This window comes from Cucumis sativus, unplaced genomic scaffold (genome assembly GCF_000004075.3).
Source record: "Cucumis sativus cultivar 9930 unplaced genomic scaffold, Cucumber_9930_V3 scaffold113, whole genome shotgun sequence".
In the NCBI taxonomy this organism is placed as follows: Eukaryota; Viridiplantae; Streptophyta; class Magnoliopsida; order Cucurbitales; family Cucurbitaceae; genus Cucumis; species Cucumis sativus.
This window is the reverse complement of record NW_022279519.1, coordinates 31,172-47,870: the sequence shown is the minus strand read 5'-3', so window position 1 is coordinate 47,870 and position 16,699 is coordinate 31,172. Positions and strand designations below refer to the sequence as shown.

General features: G+C 37.6%; 1 protein-coding gene across 2 annotated transcripts; it reads left to right on the top strand.

Moving 5' to 3' along the window:
• Nucleotides 1-489: 489 nt before the first annotated feature.
• LOC116405512 (E3 ubiquitin-protein ligase UPL6-like) lies at nucleotides 490-15,844 on the top strand. Of its 2 annotated transcripts, none has more exons than XR_004218649.1 (9): nucleotides 490-728; nucleotides 816-902; nucleotides 1,026-1,166; nucleotides 1,354-1,479; nucleotides 1,728-1,826; nucleotides 2,168-2,235; nucleotides 13,863-13,952; nucleotides 14,819-14,899; nucleotides 15,525-15,571. XR_004218649.1 is itself a non-coding variant. In XM_031889487.1 (9 exons), exons 1-8 carry the CDS (start codon nucleotides 705-707, stop codon nucleotides 15,595-15,597), a joined length of 699 nt encoding a protein of 232 aa, XP_031745347.1. In that variant the 5' UTR covers nucleotides 504-704; the 3' UTR covers nucleotide 15,598; nucleotides 15,704-15,844. The 2 variants fall into 2 exon arrangements, 1 of the variants encoding a protein (XP_031745347.1); XM_031889487.1 differs by lacking the exon at nucleotides 13,863-13,952 and adding an exon at nucleotides 15,704-15,844 and having other exon boundaries at nucleotides 504-728; nucleotides 15,525-15,598.
• The last annotated feature ends 855 nt before the right edge of the window (nucleotides 15,845-16,699 follow it).

The window sequence follows — 16,699 nt, the reverse complement described above, 5'->3', positions numbered from 1 at the left end:
GAGGAATCGTATCTGCTGGCTTTGTAGTCCAAACAGGTTGTCTGGCTAACTTTCTTTTTCTCATTTTCAACCAATTAGGATAGCTGTCATGTTTTTTGAATTCCTTGCCATTCTTGAGTAGTAACTTGGCATTTGTTTATTAAAAGGTTTTAATTAAGATTATGGTGTTCATAACTTTGTAGTGTCACACTAAATAACTTAAAAGAGTTAGTTTGACAGTTGACAAACATGATAGTAATGTGATAGTGAGTGCAAGGGTAAAAAGAGCTGCTTCTGTTGGGTTAAAGGGATGTTTGTGTTTTTTAGTGTGATGTGTTTTGTTTTCAAGTTCGTTAGTAGACGTATTACTTAATTGAGCATTTTGATACCATAGCCAGTGTAGGGGAAGATGAATGGAGGGTGCTATGAGACTAGTTAAGACTTATATGTATCCTAATTTTAGTAATATATAAAATTGAGAGAATTTCCTTTGATTTTCAGGAACAATGATGAATAATCAATGAAAAATGAATGAAAAGGTTTATCCATGCAAGCTTCAAACCAAAGTCAAGGATATCGATCCTTCCAGGGGAGTCCAAAGTTCCAAGATTGTTTATCCATGCATCATTTTGTCGATCTACTAAGATTAAATTGTCTCGTTGTAGTTGCAAGACTGGAACAATAGACGGCAGTTTACACCACCCAGTGACTTCCATGCTGACGCGATGAATGATTATTTCATTTCACAGGTAATTGTTCTCAATGAATGTTTTGGTTCTAACGACCTGCTATCTGATCGTAATTCTAATTATTTACTTGGCCTTGTTTCTTTGTAGGCAGTGATAGAAAATACCAGAGCAAATGATATACACAAGCGAGTTCCCTTTTTAGTACCGTTTACTAGCAGGGTTAAGATTTTCACTGTAAGCAAGTTATTTTTTTGGTTTCCTTATCCACAATATTGAATTTCTTGGACGACTGTTAGTTATAGAAATATGTAAGATATTTTTTATTTATGGTTACTTTCTCTATAACTCATTTCACAGACACAACTAGCAGCAGCTAGGCAAAGGAATGGATCTCTTGCTGTTTTTGCCAGAAACCGGTTTAGAATTCGACGAAATCATATATTGGAAGATGCTTTCAGTCAGATGAGTGCATTGTCTGAAGTTGATCTTCAAGGATCGGTAATTTCAGACTTCCATGATTTATGAAAAATGAAATTGTTATCTTACTTTTTTCTATCTTTTTCTTTGCCCTCGTGAAAACGACCCCTTCCCTCTTCTGCATCCTATAGTTGCAGAGTTACTTGTAATTGTTTATTAGTTTTTTCTTGTTTGTGTTGGGTCAATTGCTTCACTTTTCTGCATGCAGATACGTGTGTCTTTTGTTAATGAATTTGGAGTTGAGGAGGCAGGAATTGATGGTGGTGGTATTTTTAAAGATGTCATGGAGAACATTACACGGGCAGCCTTTGACGTGCAGTATGGTTTATTTAAGGTTATCACGACATTCCTTATTATTAGCATGGCATGGCTTTGTTAATCCTGTAGTATTATTGGATAACATGAAGCGTGATGAGACAGCCATAGTTGTTTGAAATCGCTTTTCAAAATAAAAATAGTTGTGAGATCACATTTCAATATAAAAATTGGTTGCTTGAAATCTATTTCATAAAATTTCAGTAATATGTGGGTATGTATTGTTCATTTTTTCTAATATAAGTTATTTTCTGCTTGGTAATCCAGCAAATTGCTGACCATTTGCTCTACCCCAATCCTGGTTCGGGAATGATACATGAGCAACATCTCCAGTTTTTCCATTTCCTCGAAGTTCTTTTGGCAAAGGTATGGCCATAATTCCCAATCATACATGGAATTTACTTTGGTTGATTAGTTTTTTCTTTTTTTGGATAAGGATATCCTGGTCTTGGCCTTATCATGGAAGATTCTTATATATCTTTCACCCCATACTTTGGTTGAATTTTGGAACATTAATGTATCGCCTGACATTCATAAATACAATGTCATAATTTGAAATCTGCTGTCTTCCTACATTATGCATGTTTTTCTGTTATTGAAGTTGCTGCCCGGTTGTGCTAAAAGTTCTCAAGCAGTCATGCTAAAAGATCTCAATCACATTAAATGATTTTTGACAGGATGTTGTTGTTTTACCCTTCTTCCTGTAGGTCATGTTTGAAGGAACTCTTGTTGATATACTTTTTGCAACATTCTTCTTGAGCAAGTTAAAACAGAAGTAAGGTTTTTAAAGATTTACTGTCTTACTGTTTTGTATTTTGTGCTGATCCACTAATCGTAGTATTGATGGTCATGACAATGACTAGTTGCAAGTTACTTGAATTTTTAGGGTTCTAAAAATCTTACATTTTATTATGGGTGCACTGCCTACTAATGAGATTGTCAATTGCTAACTTCCAAATGTTGAATTTGGGATTTCCATGCTACATTCACTTTCTTGATCTGCAATTACAGAGCTACTCTATACTGGAATAAAGTCTCATCTGAACTGTACATTGCTTTTGATGCTGTAATTGCAAAGCTAGGAAATCTTTATGTATAATGCCTTTTTTTTTATCATTTATTAATGAAAATGAGAAGCCTTTTTATAGGCTGGAGATTACAAGAGTTGTTAAACTAACTTGGGGTTGAGTTAGTTTACTTATAACTAACTCAAGATACAAAATTGTTAATTCAAATAACTAATCCTAAACTATAAAAATGGTAATTCAAACACCTCCTCTAGGATAAAACTCAAGAAACATAAAGAAGGGGGATGTTCTACATTAGCTTTTGTCAAGGCTTTAGCCAAAATTTTATTTATCAACTGTGGGGGAGGATTTGAGAGCTCCCCAATCTCTACACACTTCTCTAATGAGAGTCTATACCAAAATCAAGATACCCATACCCTTCCACTCAAGAAACTTAAGTAATTGCTTAGAGAAATAACAAAATACTTGGCCCCACTCTAACAAACACATTCCTAAGGGCCCACACAAATAGAAAAATACCAACTAACTCTCAATCATTCTTTCTTCTTCCTATTCTTGTCTCTACGGGAATACACCTTTACTATGGGAGGTCTATCATTACCCGCCCCCCAAATAGCCACCTTGTCCTCAAGGTGGAATTCAGGAAACTGTTTCTTGAATAAGAGCAGCTTGTTCCCACGTTGCACTTTCAAGTGTCCCCTCACTCGAACGGATCAAAACTTCTAAGTTGTCCTCCTTTTCTATTGTTTTGCGAACTCCCAATACTTCTACCGGAGACACTTGCATAGACAAATCAGCAGCCAAATCTTTTGAAATTGGGAATAATGGCCTGTTTGAACCCACGACCTTGCGAAGAACAGAAACATGAAAGACCGGGTGTATAAGCGATTCCTTGGGAAGGGCCAAACGGTATGCAACGAAACGAATTCGTGCCACGATCATAAATGAACCAATGAATCTTGGGGCTAATTTGGTGTGCTTAAAACGGCTGAGAGAGGACTGTCGGTAAGGGCGTAACTTCACATAAACCCAATCATGAACCTCAAACTGCACCTCCCGTCTTTTAGCATTAGCATATTTGACCATTCGCTGCTGTGCTTTCAGTAAATTGGCCTTCAAAACGCCCAAAATTTCATCTCTTTCTTTCATCAAATGGTCTACTTCATCATTCACCCGGCTCGAGCCCTTCACATATGGTAATATAGAGGGGGGTGGTTGCCCATAGAGGGCCTCGAAGGGGGTCATCAATGTGGCTGTACGGACTGTTGTATTATAGCTTAATTCAGCCCAAGCTAGCCATTTAACCCATTGTTTAGGTGTGTTCATAGAAAAACACCCTAGATACGTCTCCACCCCTCGATTGACAACTTCCGTTTGACCATCTGTTTGGGGGTGGTAAGTGGTGCTTCATCTCAACTGAGTTTCCAACAACCTCCACAACTCTTCCCATAATAGACTTGTGAAAATACGATCACGATCCGACACTATACTTCAGGGGCATCCATGCAAACGAATAATCTCTCGCATAAAAACAGCAGCAACCACTTTTGCACCAAATGGATGTTTCAAGGGGATGAAATGTGCATACTTGGAAAGAAGATCCGCAACTACCAATATAACATCATAACCCTCGGATTTGGGGAGGCCCTCAATAAAATCCATACTAATATCTTCCCACACACGGTCCGGAATGGGTAATGCTTGAAGGAAACCAGCCGGAGTTAAAGACAAGTATTTGGCTTGCTGACACACGGAACATTCAGCAACATAGGTGCGGATATGGGCTTTCATACCTCGCCAATATACCTCCCTTGCTAGCCTTTGATATGTTTTCAATGCACCATGATGTCCCCCTATCGGGCTGTTATGGAACTCAGCTAATAATAAAGTAATATTAGGTGAATCCTCCTCCTTGTAGCAAATATCCATCTGGAGCTGGCTGTCCATTTATCAAGGATAATCGAATATTGTTAAGAGATTCATTTCCAGCCACTTGATCGATGAAAACCGAAGGGTTTAGCCCGCCCACAATACTTACGAGGCCCAATTCAAATACCGGTGGTAATCTCTATAAGGCATCGGCCGCTTTGTTTTCCAATCCTTTCTTGTACTCAATCACAAAATCATACCCCAATAGTTTAGCGATCCATCTCTGATATTCTCCCCGATAGCCCGTTGTTCAAGAAGAAACTTCAAACTTTTCTGATCTGTACGCACCACAAAAGGCTTACCCAATAGATATGGTCGCCATTTTTGAACAGCCAGCACTATTGCCATAAGCTCCCGTTCATAAACAGCCTTAAACCTATGGGTAATAGGTAAAGCTTGACTGAAAAAGGCCACTGGTCGTTGATTTTGCATTAGGACAGCCCCAATACCCACACCCGAAGCATCAGTTTCCAGCACAAAACTTTGTGAAAAATCAGGAATACCTAGCATCGGGACAGACATCATTGCTGACTTTTAACTGCTGAAATGCGTTCTCGGTCGTCTCATTCCACTTAAAGTTACCTTTTTTTAACAGTTGTGTCAAGGGGGCAGCACAATAGAACCGTAGTTTGCAACGAATTTCCGATAATACCCCGTTAGCCCCAAAAAACCCACCTAGCTCCTTCACGTTCTTGGGTGCTGGCCATTTAACCATCGCTTCTATTTTTGTTGGATCCGCTGCCACCCCCTCTGAAGAAATAACATGGCCCAAGTATTCAATTTTGTCAACCGCAAATTGGCATTTTTTAAAGTTGGCTACCAGTTGATGAGCTACTAGAGTTTCCAAAACCATTGCCAATTGGTGCAAATGCTCGTCCAAGGACTTGCTGTAAATTAAGATGTCATCAAAGAAAACCAAAACAAACTTGCGTAAATATGGGCGAAGAACATCACTCATGATTGATTGGAATGTTGCCGAAGCGTTTCAACCCAAACAGCATCACAAGGAATTCATAGGGCCCCTCGTGGGTTCGAAACGCTGTTTTGTGAACATCGGCTGCCCGCACAAATAGAAAAATATCAGAATGCTTGTTTTTCTTTATTTATTTTGTAATGTCAATTAATTGGCTAATTATTTATCAGAATGCTTGTTGATATCGCTGCATGTTTTATTTTGTAATGTTTGTACTTTTTAGTTGTGATTTGTGAATATGCTAGGATTGATTTGATTTGCTCTTCTGACTGTTAAGATCGGAATGATGTTGCTCATCTGAAAGTAGGCAGCATCATGTGCTTGAAGACTTGTAGAGTATGGAGAGTGAATGGTCAAATTTGAGGAATCATATCTGCTGGCTTTGTAGTCCAAACAGGTTGTCTGGCTAACTTTCTTTTTCTCATTTTCAACCAATTAGGATAGCTGTCATGTTTTTTGAATTCCTTGCCATTCTTGAGTAGTAACTTCGCATTTATTTATTAAAAGGTTTTAATTAAGATTATGGTGTTCATAACTTTGTAGTCACACTAAATAACTTAAAAGAGTTAGTTTGATAGTTGACAAACATGATAGTAATGTGATAGTGAGTGCAAGGGTAAAAAGAGTTGCTTCTGTTGGGTTAAAGTGATGTTTGTGTTTTTTAGTGTGATGTGTTTTGTTTTCAAGTTCGTTAGTAGACGTATTACTTAATTGAAAATTTTGATACCATAGCCAGTGTAGGGGAAGATGAATGGAGGGTGCTATGAGACTAGTTAAGACTTATATGTATCCTAATTTTAGTAATATATAAAATTGAGAGAATTTCCTTTGATTTTCAGGAACAAGGATGAATAATCAATGAAAAAGGAATGAAAAGGTTTATCCATGCAAGCTTCAAACCAAAGTCATGGATGTCGATCCTTCCAGGGGAGTCCAAAGTTCCCCCCTTATTTTTCTCCATTTACTTTGATTTTCAAAAGCTTTTAGGACAGAAAAAGCAATTTTTTGAGTGGGTGTGGGTAATAGCTTGCTTAGCTTGCATGTTTAGTGTAAACTTGGGGGTTCAAATTTTGCCCAAATTTCAAAATTTTTCAGAATTCTTTCCATACAATAATGAGCATTATACCTTCTTAGCTTAATTAGATCTTGCATAAAAAGCATGATTGGCAACCCTTGAGCACTGAGCTCGGGTTTATGATGTGAAATTCTGAATTTTGATGAGTATATGTGCTGAAATTTGAGCATAAGCTGCTGTCTTTTTTGTTTTAAGCTCCTTTTAGCTATTTCTTATTGAGATGTGAATGCATGATTGAGAAAATGGTATGTGTGTTGTGAATGCTTGATTGAATGTATAATAAATAAGTGCATGGATACTTTTCTAGCTTTGTCTTCCTTTGTTGCTTTGTCGTGACTTACCTATGATGCACTTAGTCCAAACCTAGCCTAGATAGAGTAAAAAAGGATAGGAGGCTCTCTTTAGAAACTGGGATGGTTTTAACAAATTTGTCTTGTCAAACATGAGTTAGAAGCCTCTTGTCTAGCCACAATGAACTAAATCCCTTTAGAAAAGGGTCGACATTAACAAAACTTATTGTCACTTCAAAGGGAGCAATCAAACTTAATTAGTAACTAAATGTAGAACCATAGAAAGGTTAGCCCACCGATTCTAGCAAGGCCTAGTTACCACATTGCATACCAAAGAAAGAAAAGAGAGACTTGACAATGCAAAACATAAAACAGTAAGACAATCAAGAGCTATAAAAAAAATCAAACAACATATCCAATATACATTAGAAAAAGCCCATAAAAAATGGGGGAAAACTTCACTTTTGGCCTAACCAAAACCAGACTACCTACTCTTAGCGTTCTAAACATAGCATCGAGTTTGATGAGGGCTTTGAAAAGAGGAGGAATCCTCCCCGATCCACATTAGGGGGAAAACAAGGCTTGTTGTCACTTCGAAGGGAGCAGTCAAACTTAGCATTGAGTTTGACGAGGGCTTTGAAAAGAGGAGGAATCCTCCCCGTTCCATAGTAGGGGGAAAACGAGGCTTGTTGTCACTCCGAAGGGAGCAGTCAAACTTAGAAACTAAGTTTAGAACCATAGAAAGGTTAGCCCACCGGTTCTAGCAAGACCTTGTTACCACATTGCATACCAAAGAAACAAAAGAGAGACTTGCAAATGCAAAACGTAAAAAGGTTAGACAATCAAGAGCTATAAAAAAACAAACAACACATGCAATATACATTAGAAAAATCCCATAAAAAAACAAAGATCCAACTTGGTTCGGTCAAGTAGAATGTGTTGAGTTCCCTAACTATCAGAGCTTTTAGCAGAAAACTTTACTTTTGGCCTAACCAAAACCAAACCACCTACTCTTAGCGTTCTAAACTTAGCATCGAGTTTGATGAGGGCTTTGAAAAGAGGAGGAATCCTCCCCGATCCACATTAGGGGGAAAACAAGGCTTGTTGTCACTCCGAAGGGAGCAGTCAAACTTAGCATTGAGTTTGACGAGGGCTTTGAAAAGAGGAGGAATCCTCCCCGTTCCATAGTAGGGGGAAAACGAGGCTTGTTGTCACTCCGAAGGGAGCAGTCAAACTTAGAAACTAAGTTTAGAACCATAGAAAGGTTAGCCCACCGGTTCTAGCAAGACCTTGTTACCACATTGCATACCAAAGAAACAAAAGAGAGACATGCAAATGCAAAACGTAAAAAGGTTAGACAATCAAGAGCTATAAAAAAACAAACAACACATGCAATATACATTAGAAAAATCCCATAAAAAAGCAAAGATCCAACTTGGTTCGGTCAAGTAGAATGTGTTGAGTTCCCTAACTATCAGAGCTTTTAGCAGAAAACTTTACTTTTGGCCTAACCAAAACCAAACCACCTACTCTTAGCGTTCTAAACTTAGCATCGAGTTTGATGAGGGCTTTGAAAAGAGGAGGAATCCTCCCCGATCCACATTAGGGGGAAAACAAGGCTTGTTGTCACTCCGAAGGGAGCAGTCAAACTTAGCATTGAGTTTGACGAGGGCTTTGAAAAGAGGAGGAATCCTCCCCGTTCCATAGTAGGGGGAAAACGAGGCTTGTTGTCACTCCGAAGGGAGCAGTCAAACTTAGAAACTAAGTTTAGAACCATAGAAAGGTTAGCCCACCGGTTCTAGCAAGACCTTGTTACCACATTGCATACCAAAGAAACAAAAGAGAGACATGCAAATGCAAAACGTAAAAAGGTTAGACAATCAAGAGCTATAAAAAAACAAACAACACATGCAATATACATTAGAAAAATCCCATAAAAAAGCAAAGATCCAACTTGGTTCGGTCAAGTAGAATGTGTTGAGTTCCCTAACTATCAGAGCTTTTAGCAGAAAACTTTACTTTTGGCCTAACCAAAACCAAACCACCTACTCTTAGCGTTCTAAACTTAGCATCGAGTTTGATGAGGGCTTTGAAAAGAGGAGGAATCCTCCCCGATCCACATTAGGGGGAAAACAAGGCTTGTTGTCACTCCGAAGGGAGCAGTCAAACTTAGCATTGAGTTTGACGAGGGCTTTGAAAAGAGGAGGAATCCTCCCCGTTCCATAGTAGGGGGAAAACGAGGCTTGTTGTCACTCCGAAGGGAGCAGTCAAACTTAGAAACTAAGTTTAGAACCATAGAAAGGTTAGCCCACCGGTTCTAGCAAGACCTTGTTACCACATTGCATACCAAAGAAACAAAAGAGAGACATGCAAATGCAAAACGTAAAAAGGTTAGACAATCAAGAGCTATAAAAAAACAAACAACACATGCAATATACATTAGAAAAATCCCATAAAAAAGCAAAGATCCAACTTGGTTCGGTCAAGTAGAATGTGTTGAGTTCCCTAACTATCAGAGCTTTTAGCAGAAAACTTTACTTTTGGCCTAACCAAAACCAAACCACCTACTCTTAGCGTTCTAAACTTAGCATCGAGTTTGATGAGGGCTTTGAAAAGAGGAGGAATCCTCCCCGATCCACATTAGGGGGAAAACAAGGCTTGTTGTCACTCCGAAGGGAGCAGTCAAACTTAGCATTGAGTTTGACGAGGGCTTTGAAAAGAGGAGGAATCCTCCCCGTTCCATAGTAGGGGGAAAACGAGGCTTGTTGTCACTCCGAAGGGAGCAGTCAAACTTAGAAACTAAGTTTAGAACCATAGAAAGGTTAGCCCACCGGTTCTAGCAAGACCTTGTTACCACATTGCATACCAAAGAAACAAAAAGAGAGACATGCAAATGCAAAACGTAAAAAGGTTAGACAATCAAGAGCTATAAAAAAACAAACAACACATGCAATATACATTAGAAAAATCCCATAAAAAAGCAAAGATCCAACTTGGTTCGGTCAAGTAGAATGTGTTGAGTTCCCTAACTATCAGAGCTTTTAGCAGAAAACTTTACTTTTGGCCTAACCAAAACCAAACCACCTACTCTTAGCGTTCTAAACTTAGCATCGAGTTTGATGAGGGCTTTGAAAAGAGGAGGAATCCTCCCCGATCCACATTAGGGGGAAAACAAGGCTTGTTGTCACTCCGAAGGGAGCAGTCAAACTTAGCATTGAGTTTGACGAGGGCTTTGAAAAGAGGAGGAATCCTCCCCGTTCCATAGTAGGGGGAAAACGAGGCTTGTTGTCACTCCGAAGGGAGCAGTCAAACTTAGAAACTAAGTTTAGAACCATAGAAAGGTTAGCCCACCGGTTCTAGCAAGACCTTGTTACCACATTGCATACCAAAGAAACAAAAAGAGAGACATGCAAATGCAAAACGTAAAAAGGTTAGACAATCAAGAGCTATAAAAAAACAAACAACACATGCAATATACATTAGAAAAATCCCATAAAAAAGCAAAGATCCAACTTGGTTCGGTCAAGTAGAATGTGTTGAGTTCCCTAACTATCAGAGCTTTTAGCAGAAAACTTTACTTTTGGCCTAACCAAAACCAAACCACCTACTCTTAGCGTTCTAAACTTAGCATCGAGTTTGATGAGGGCTTTGAAAAGAGGAGGAATCCTCCCCGATCCACATTAGGGGGAAAACAAGGCTTGTTGTCACTCCGAAGGGAGCAGTCAAACTTAGCATTGAGTTTGACGAGGGCTTTGAAAAGAGGAGGAATCCTCCCCGTTCCATAGTAGGGGGAAAACGAGGCTTGTTATGAGGATTTTCCCTTGGGAAATTATTATAAAAGTGACAAATGAAAATATTGATTGGTTTCTGAACCACTGTGGTGCCCTTGTTTGTTATTTTCCCTTATGTTGCTTTATGCTTGGTTTTCTAATTGATAATATCATCTTAAAGTGTTCTAATTGATAGCACATATCTCTTAGTGTTAGTACTTTCTTACCTTTCTCTCTCTTACATATATAGGGGATATGTTGAGCATTTTCGCTAGCAAGGATTATGTACTTAACAAGGCCTTAGTGGATTAGAGAGTTAAGAAATTTGCATATGCTTGCATCCAGACTGTACACCATAATAGGTAATTAGTTTTTTCCATTTCAACATTCCTTATTAAAAACTTATCCTTTTTAACGTTTTGAATGGAAAAACAGATGTTTGATCTATCATTGTTGATTTTGTTGGCTTTCTATGCTATGATCCTTTAATTGTATATGATATATTTCTTTTGTTGAAAAGTGATATATTTCTTAGATTTTGTTTAGATATATATAATTGACATAAAGGTTTTTTTACCTTCAGCTAACGAATTCAGACTAATCTTATTTATATATATGATAAGTTGTCTTTATTTTTCCTCTGAATTATTCTTACTTGATGTTGTTCTTGATAGAAACCAATTGAGGAATCAACTTTTGGCTGCACCTGTGAACTCTAACACACCTGCAACTCTATTGTTAGACACAATTATTTTCTTATTACAACCTGAACTCCCATGGGTTTGTAAAATTGTTGGTTACTTCCTGGAAAGAAATGCATATGCGTTGATTAGGGATATCACTTTGACAGGGAAGGTATAAATGTACTTCCTTTTTTTTCTACTTGCAAGTGGTTTTTTTTATAGACATTCTGTTTTGCCGTGGATTATCCTCTGCAGGTGTTTTCAGAGAACTAATTCACACTCAAACTATTGCAGGAAAGTGCAGATTCACATTCCAAGAGTTCATTGGCTTCTCTAGAACATCTGCTGTCTCTTTTGAGTTCTCATGTTGGTAAGAAGCCATGTTGTTGCCCACGTGTTGATCCCAATTGGAGTTTCTCCTCTCAAATTCTTACTCTTCCTTTACTGTGGCGGACATTCACATTTCACACCTCTCTCTACCCAATGGACAAAGTTGCATGTGTCATCCTCTACTAGGTTTGTGTACCTTGCTGTTTGGATATAATGGCGTTAGTAATGGTTTAAAGGTCATGTTTTCTCAATAACGAGAAACATAACATGCATGTACTTCATTTAAAAAAGAAAAAAAAACTCTATAGATTTTTTTTGAAAAGATCTTTTTAAGTACAACTTGGTGTGGGACATAAAAAATTATGACTATTCTAGCATACAGAATGGAGTTAGTTCCAGTACTCTGGAGTTTTATTAAAAACTGCCACGAGAATAAAAAATGGTCATCCTTTTCAGAGAAATTGGCATATTTATCAGGAGATGCACCTGGTTGGCTATTACCTTTGGCTGTTTTTTGTCCTGTGTACAAGTAAGATTATCTTCTTTATTCCTGTTCCTCTACTTTTGAATTTCGCTTTAATTCCTCATCTGATGTTATATAATTATATGGTATGTTATAAGATTCGGCATGTCCTGATCACTTCTTTCCTTATCAATCAGGCACATGCTCATAATAATTGACAATGAGGAGTTTTATGAGCAGGAGAAGCCACTATCGTTAAAGGACATCAGATGCCTTATCGTTATTTTAAGACAGGTGAGCTCTTTAATTCCATCATATGTCCAAAAAGATACCCATACCCTCCCACTCAAGACACTTAAGTAATTGCTCAGAGAAATAACAAAATACTTGGCCCCACTCTAACAAACACATTCCTAAGGGCCCACACAAATAGAAAAATACCAACTAACTCTCAATCATTCTTTCTTCTTCCTATTCTTGTCTCTACGGGAATACACGTTTACTATGGGAGGTCTATCATTATCCGCCCCCCAAAGAGCCACCTTGTCCTCAAGGTGGAATTCAGGAAACTGTTCTTGAATAAGAGCAGCTTGTTCCCATGTTGCACTTTCAAGTGTCCCCTCACTCCAACGGATCAAAACTTCTAAGTTGTCCTCCTTTTCTATTGTTTTGCGAACTCCCAATACTTCTACTGGAGACACTTGCATAGACAAATCAGCAGCCAAATCTTTTGGAATTGGGAATAATGGCCTGTTTGAACCCACGACCTTGGTCGGACGCTTTGAATCTGGCCCACAGAAGCTATCGGAATTCTGTCCAGCTGCCGATTTTCTTTCTATCCTCCTTCCATTGATACCAGTCCAAAGCTTCCCCCTCCAAGCACAGGACCGCCGCATCCAACTTATCTCTCTCCGTCAGATATTCACCACAAAATAGCGCTCCACACGTTGTAGCTATCCATCCACATTCTCTTCTTCCTCTCCTTTAAATATCGACACCTCCAGTTTTCGTAGCCTCATGTCAAAAAGGGGTATCTCACGGATATTTGGTGCACATGGTACTCCAACTCCCTCATCCACCACCGGGTTAGTTTTTTGTTCACTTTTTTCTTCTTGAACTTGTTCCTCATTCATTATTCCCTTTCCCTTGTCCGTAATCATTCTTTCACTAGACGTGGATCCTTTTGAAGCACTTCCCATCACTCCCATCCTGTGTATTAACAATTTCATATCCTCACTCAATTTTTACAGATTGTGTGGAATAAATTAATTAAAGTTGTTTCTACCAAAGAAAACAAAAATAATAAATAAAATTATATGTTTTTCAGATTTTATTTTATGTTTCTAAAAGTTGGATGTATTCTGATCATAACCTTTTTGACATATTGTAAAAGGCATTGATAAATTAAATTAAAAAAAAAAAGCATTTACAAAAATTGTTGAAATTCTTTTAAACATTTAGGTGTAAAAATGAAACAAATAGATTAATGCGATGGAAAAATGGTCTAGATCAATCTAGTATCCTGGTATCACTTTTAGCTGATACCACACTTAGCCTGTTGATCAATGATCTAGATCAATCTAGTATCCTGGTAGAATCTTTTTCTCACTTCTTATCTTAAATTATGAAGGTGACATTCCTGAACTAGAGCTATATTTTGTTATTATAAACAATGAATATGGAAAGCAAATTGAAGAAGAGCTACTTCCTGGAGGAAAAAACCGTCGTGTCACCTGTGAAAATGTCATCACATTCATTCATCTTGTTGCCAATCATCGTTTGAACTTTCAGCATAGTTTGTCCCTTGTTTATCCAATGTGTCTCCCTACTCCAATGTTGATTGAAAACATGTCCTCCTCAGATACGACAGCAAAGTTCTCATTTTTTGAGAGGGATTCAGCAGCTTATACAGAAAGAATGGATCAACATGTTCAATGAGCATGAATTCCAGGTATCACTAACTCACTGAGATAGTAACGTGGTTTGCATGAAAAGGCTGTTTTGCTGTTATATAATCTCTTGATGACTCGTTTATCATTGCACATCAACTGCCTCATGTGCCTTGAATCCTGTTTCATGCTAGTATTAATTATACTATTTGGGAAAGAAGTATGTTAAAGGAGGAACATTTTTTCTCCTAGACCATACAAAGTCAGTAGGGTTAAGCACTTAGATTTGCATTTTTATTCTTCTTATTGTGTGGGTGTGTGGGTGGGGGGAGGGGGGAGGGGGTTAGTAGTTTTGATAATGTGCCATTGTCGACCTTTAATTTTCATGTGACGTGAAACACTAAACTAATTAAAGCAAGAACCTAGAATGATTAGGAGTACACTTGATCTTGTGATCTGGGCAGCAACCAACCAAAGCCTAAACCCTAGAGGCATCAGGGTCTTCCTTATTGAGTTCACCTGAAGGAATAGATGTGGGTTTCCTTGATGAAGTGAAGATTCAGGTTCTGGATAAGGAAACTAGTCTTCCTTAAGATTCAAGTTGTTCATTTTCGAAGAGGCACAATGCTCGTAAAAGTGTAGAGGCAGAATTTTACTAATCATTAAAATCTGAGAAATAAACAAAGTGAACTAGATTATTTTTAGCCTACATGGACTCTAAGTGGTGACAACTGAAGTCCTTGTAAGGGGAAAAGATGTGGGAAAAAAAATTCCCTTGCGATGGGAAATGATAAGAAAAACATAAAGAGAACCCTAATTTAGGTCAAATCATGGACCAATGGCTAAATACTATGAAGTTTTGTTGCTGGTCTTTTGTGGTTCCAGGATAAATCGAGTTGCTGTCTTTGACTGGTCTATTTCATTTCAGCTTTCAATATCAGGTTCACTGGACAGCTTGGATGTTGATGACCTACGGACACATACTACTTATTCAAGTGGTTATCATAGGGTAAGTTCTATTAAACACTTTTTTCTATATATGTATTTTTGTTTCTTTTCTTTTCTGCGTAATTGTTTTGCATATTGTGTTCGATAAAATTTTGAAAATTTGAAATCTTGCAAGAAGATTAGTTACAATTAATCTTCCTTTGGAGGTTGAACAATTCTTGGTTTAGGATATCGAATACTAGATTTATTGTAGTGCAATCGGAATTGTGATGTCAAGTCAATTAAACTTCAAAATTGTAGATGATGTTGGAAGATCTCACCCGGGTAATTGGGAGATGGTTTTGAAGTCTTTGGAGTTTAGGGAGTTGGTCATCGTTTAGATTCTTTTTAATATTTTTCAATTAATTTCGAATTCATACAATGTATATGCCTGTATTAGTGTTTGAAACTGGGTGATAAATTGATTACCATTATTCAGACTTCTAGTCCTCTCTTATGTTTCTATGACTATGAAAACAAACTTTGGACTTGTATTGTTTGTAATGCTCTGTTTGGTCAGGCACAACCATGATCAAGAAATTTGTGATAGGAAACGGAGAAATATCTTCACTTTTTTAATGCTTCTGCTGGATTGAAAAACCAAATGTGGGAACTTCGGAATTTGAATTTTTATTTCATGCTTTCAGGAGCATTATGTCATTGAGATGTTTTGGGAAGTTATCAAAAGTTTCTCAGTGGAAAACCAAAAGAAATTTCTGAAGTGAGTATTTTCATTACACATCAGTTGGTTACTTCTTGTCTCAAGTTGGCTTAAAGAAAAACTGAACTTCAAAAATATAACAATTGTATCTTGCTTTTTCATTAGGTTTGTAACTGGTTACTCTCGAGGACCACTTCGTATCCTCATTATTCTTAATTATTTGTTTTGGTTTCCCTTAAGGGGATAAGTTGGTTCCTTCTAGAGCTTAAACTAATTTATCCTGCTAGCAAAAATCATGTGAAAAAGTAACTCAGTATGAGACAAGGTACATTTCTGACTAGTACTTTATTGTGCAGAGACTGGCAGATGGTTTAAGTAGCTTTAAAACAAGTAGAATAAATCTTATTGATTTACCTGGTTCCGGAGGCAGAAGCTAACAGGTGCAGCTGGGGAGCGCTTGAAGGAAGCACGCAATATCAACCGATCACTCTCACAACTCGGGTAACCGATCAAAACTATTGGGAGATATTTCAAATTTCATTTAAGCAGTGATCTTTCCAATGATTTTTTTCTTTATTTATTTTGTAATGTCAATTAATTGGCTAATTATTTATCAGAATGCTTGTTGATATCGCTGCATGTTTTATTTTGTAATGTTTGTACTTTTTAGTTGTGATTTGTGAATATGCTAGGATTGATTTGATTTGCTCTTCTGACTGTTAAGATCGGAATGATGTTGCTCATCTGAAAGAAGGCAGCATCATGTGCTTGAAGACTTGTGGAGTATGGAGAGTGAATGGTCAAATTTGAGGAATCGTATCTGCTGGCTTTGTAGTCCAAACAGGTTGTCTGGCTAACTTTCTTTTTCTCATTTTCAACCAATTAGGATAGCTGTCATGTTTTTTGAATTCCTTGCCATTGTTGAGTAGTAACTTGGCATTTGTTTATTAAAAGGTTTTAATTAAGATTATGGTGTTCATAACTTTGTAGTGTCACACTAAATAACTTAAAAGAGTTAGTTTGACAGTTGACAAACATGATAGTAATGTGATAGTGAGTGCAAGGGTAAAAAGAGCTGCTTCTGTTGGGTTAAAGGGATGTTTGTGTTTTTTAGTGTGATGTGTTTTGTTTTCAAGTTCGTTAGTAGACGTATTACTTAAT

Bases quoted from the DNA above. Each gene is read 5' to 3' on its own strand.
- LOC116405512 (XM_031889487.1), top strand. From the start codon at position 705: ATGAATGATTATTTCATTTCACAG. The intron at 1,480-1,727 runs GTTATCACGACA...TTGGTAATCCAG, and splicing joins TGCAGTATGGTTTATTTAAG to CAAATTGCTGACCATTTGCT. The intron at 2,236-14,818 runs GTAAGGTTTTTA...ATTTCATTTCAG, and splicing joins TTGAGCAAGTTAAAACAGAA to CTTTCAATATCAGGTTCACT.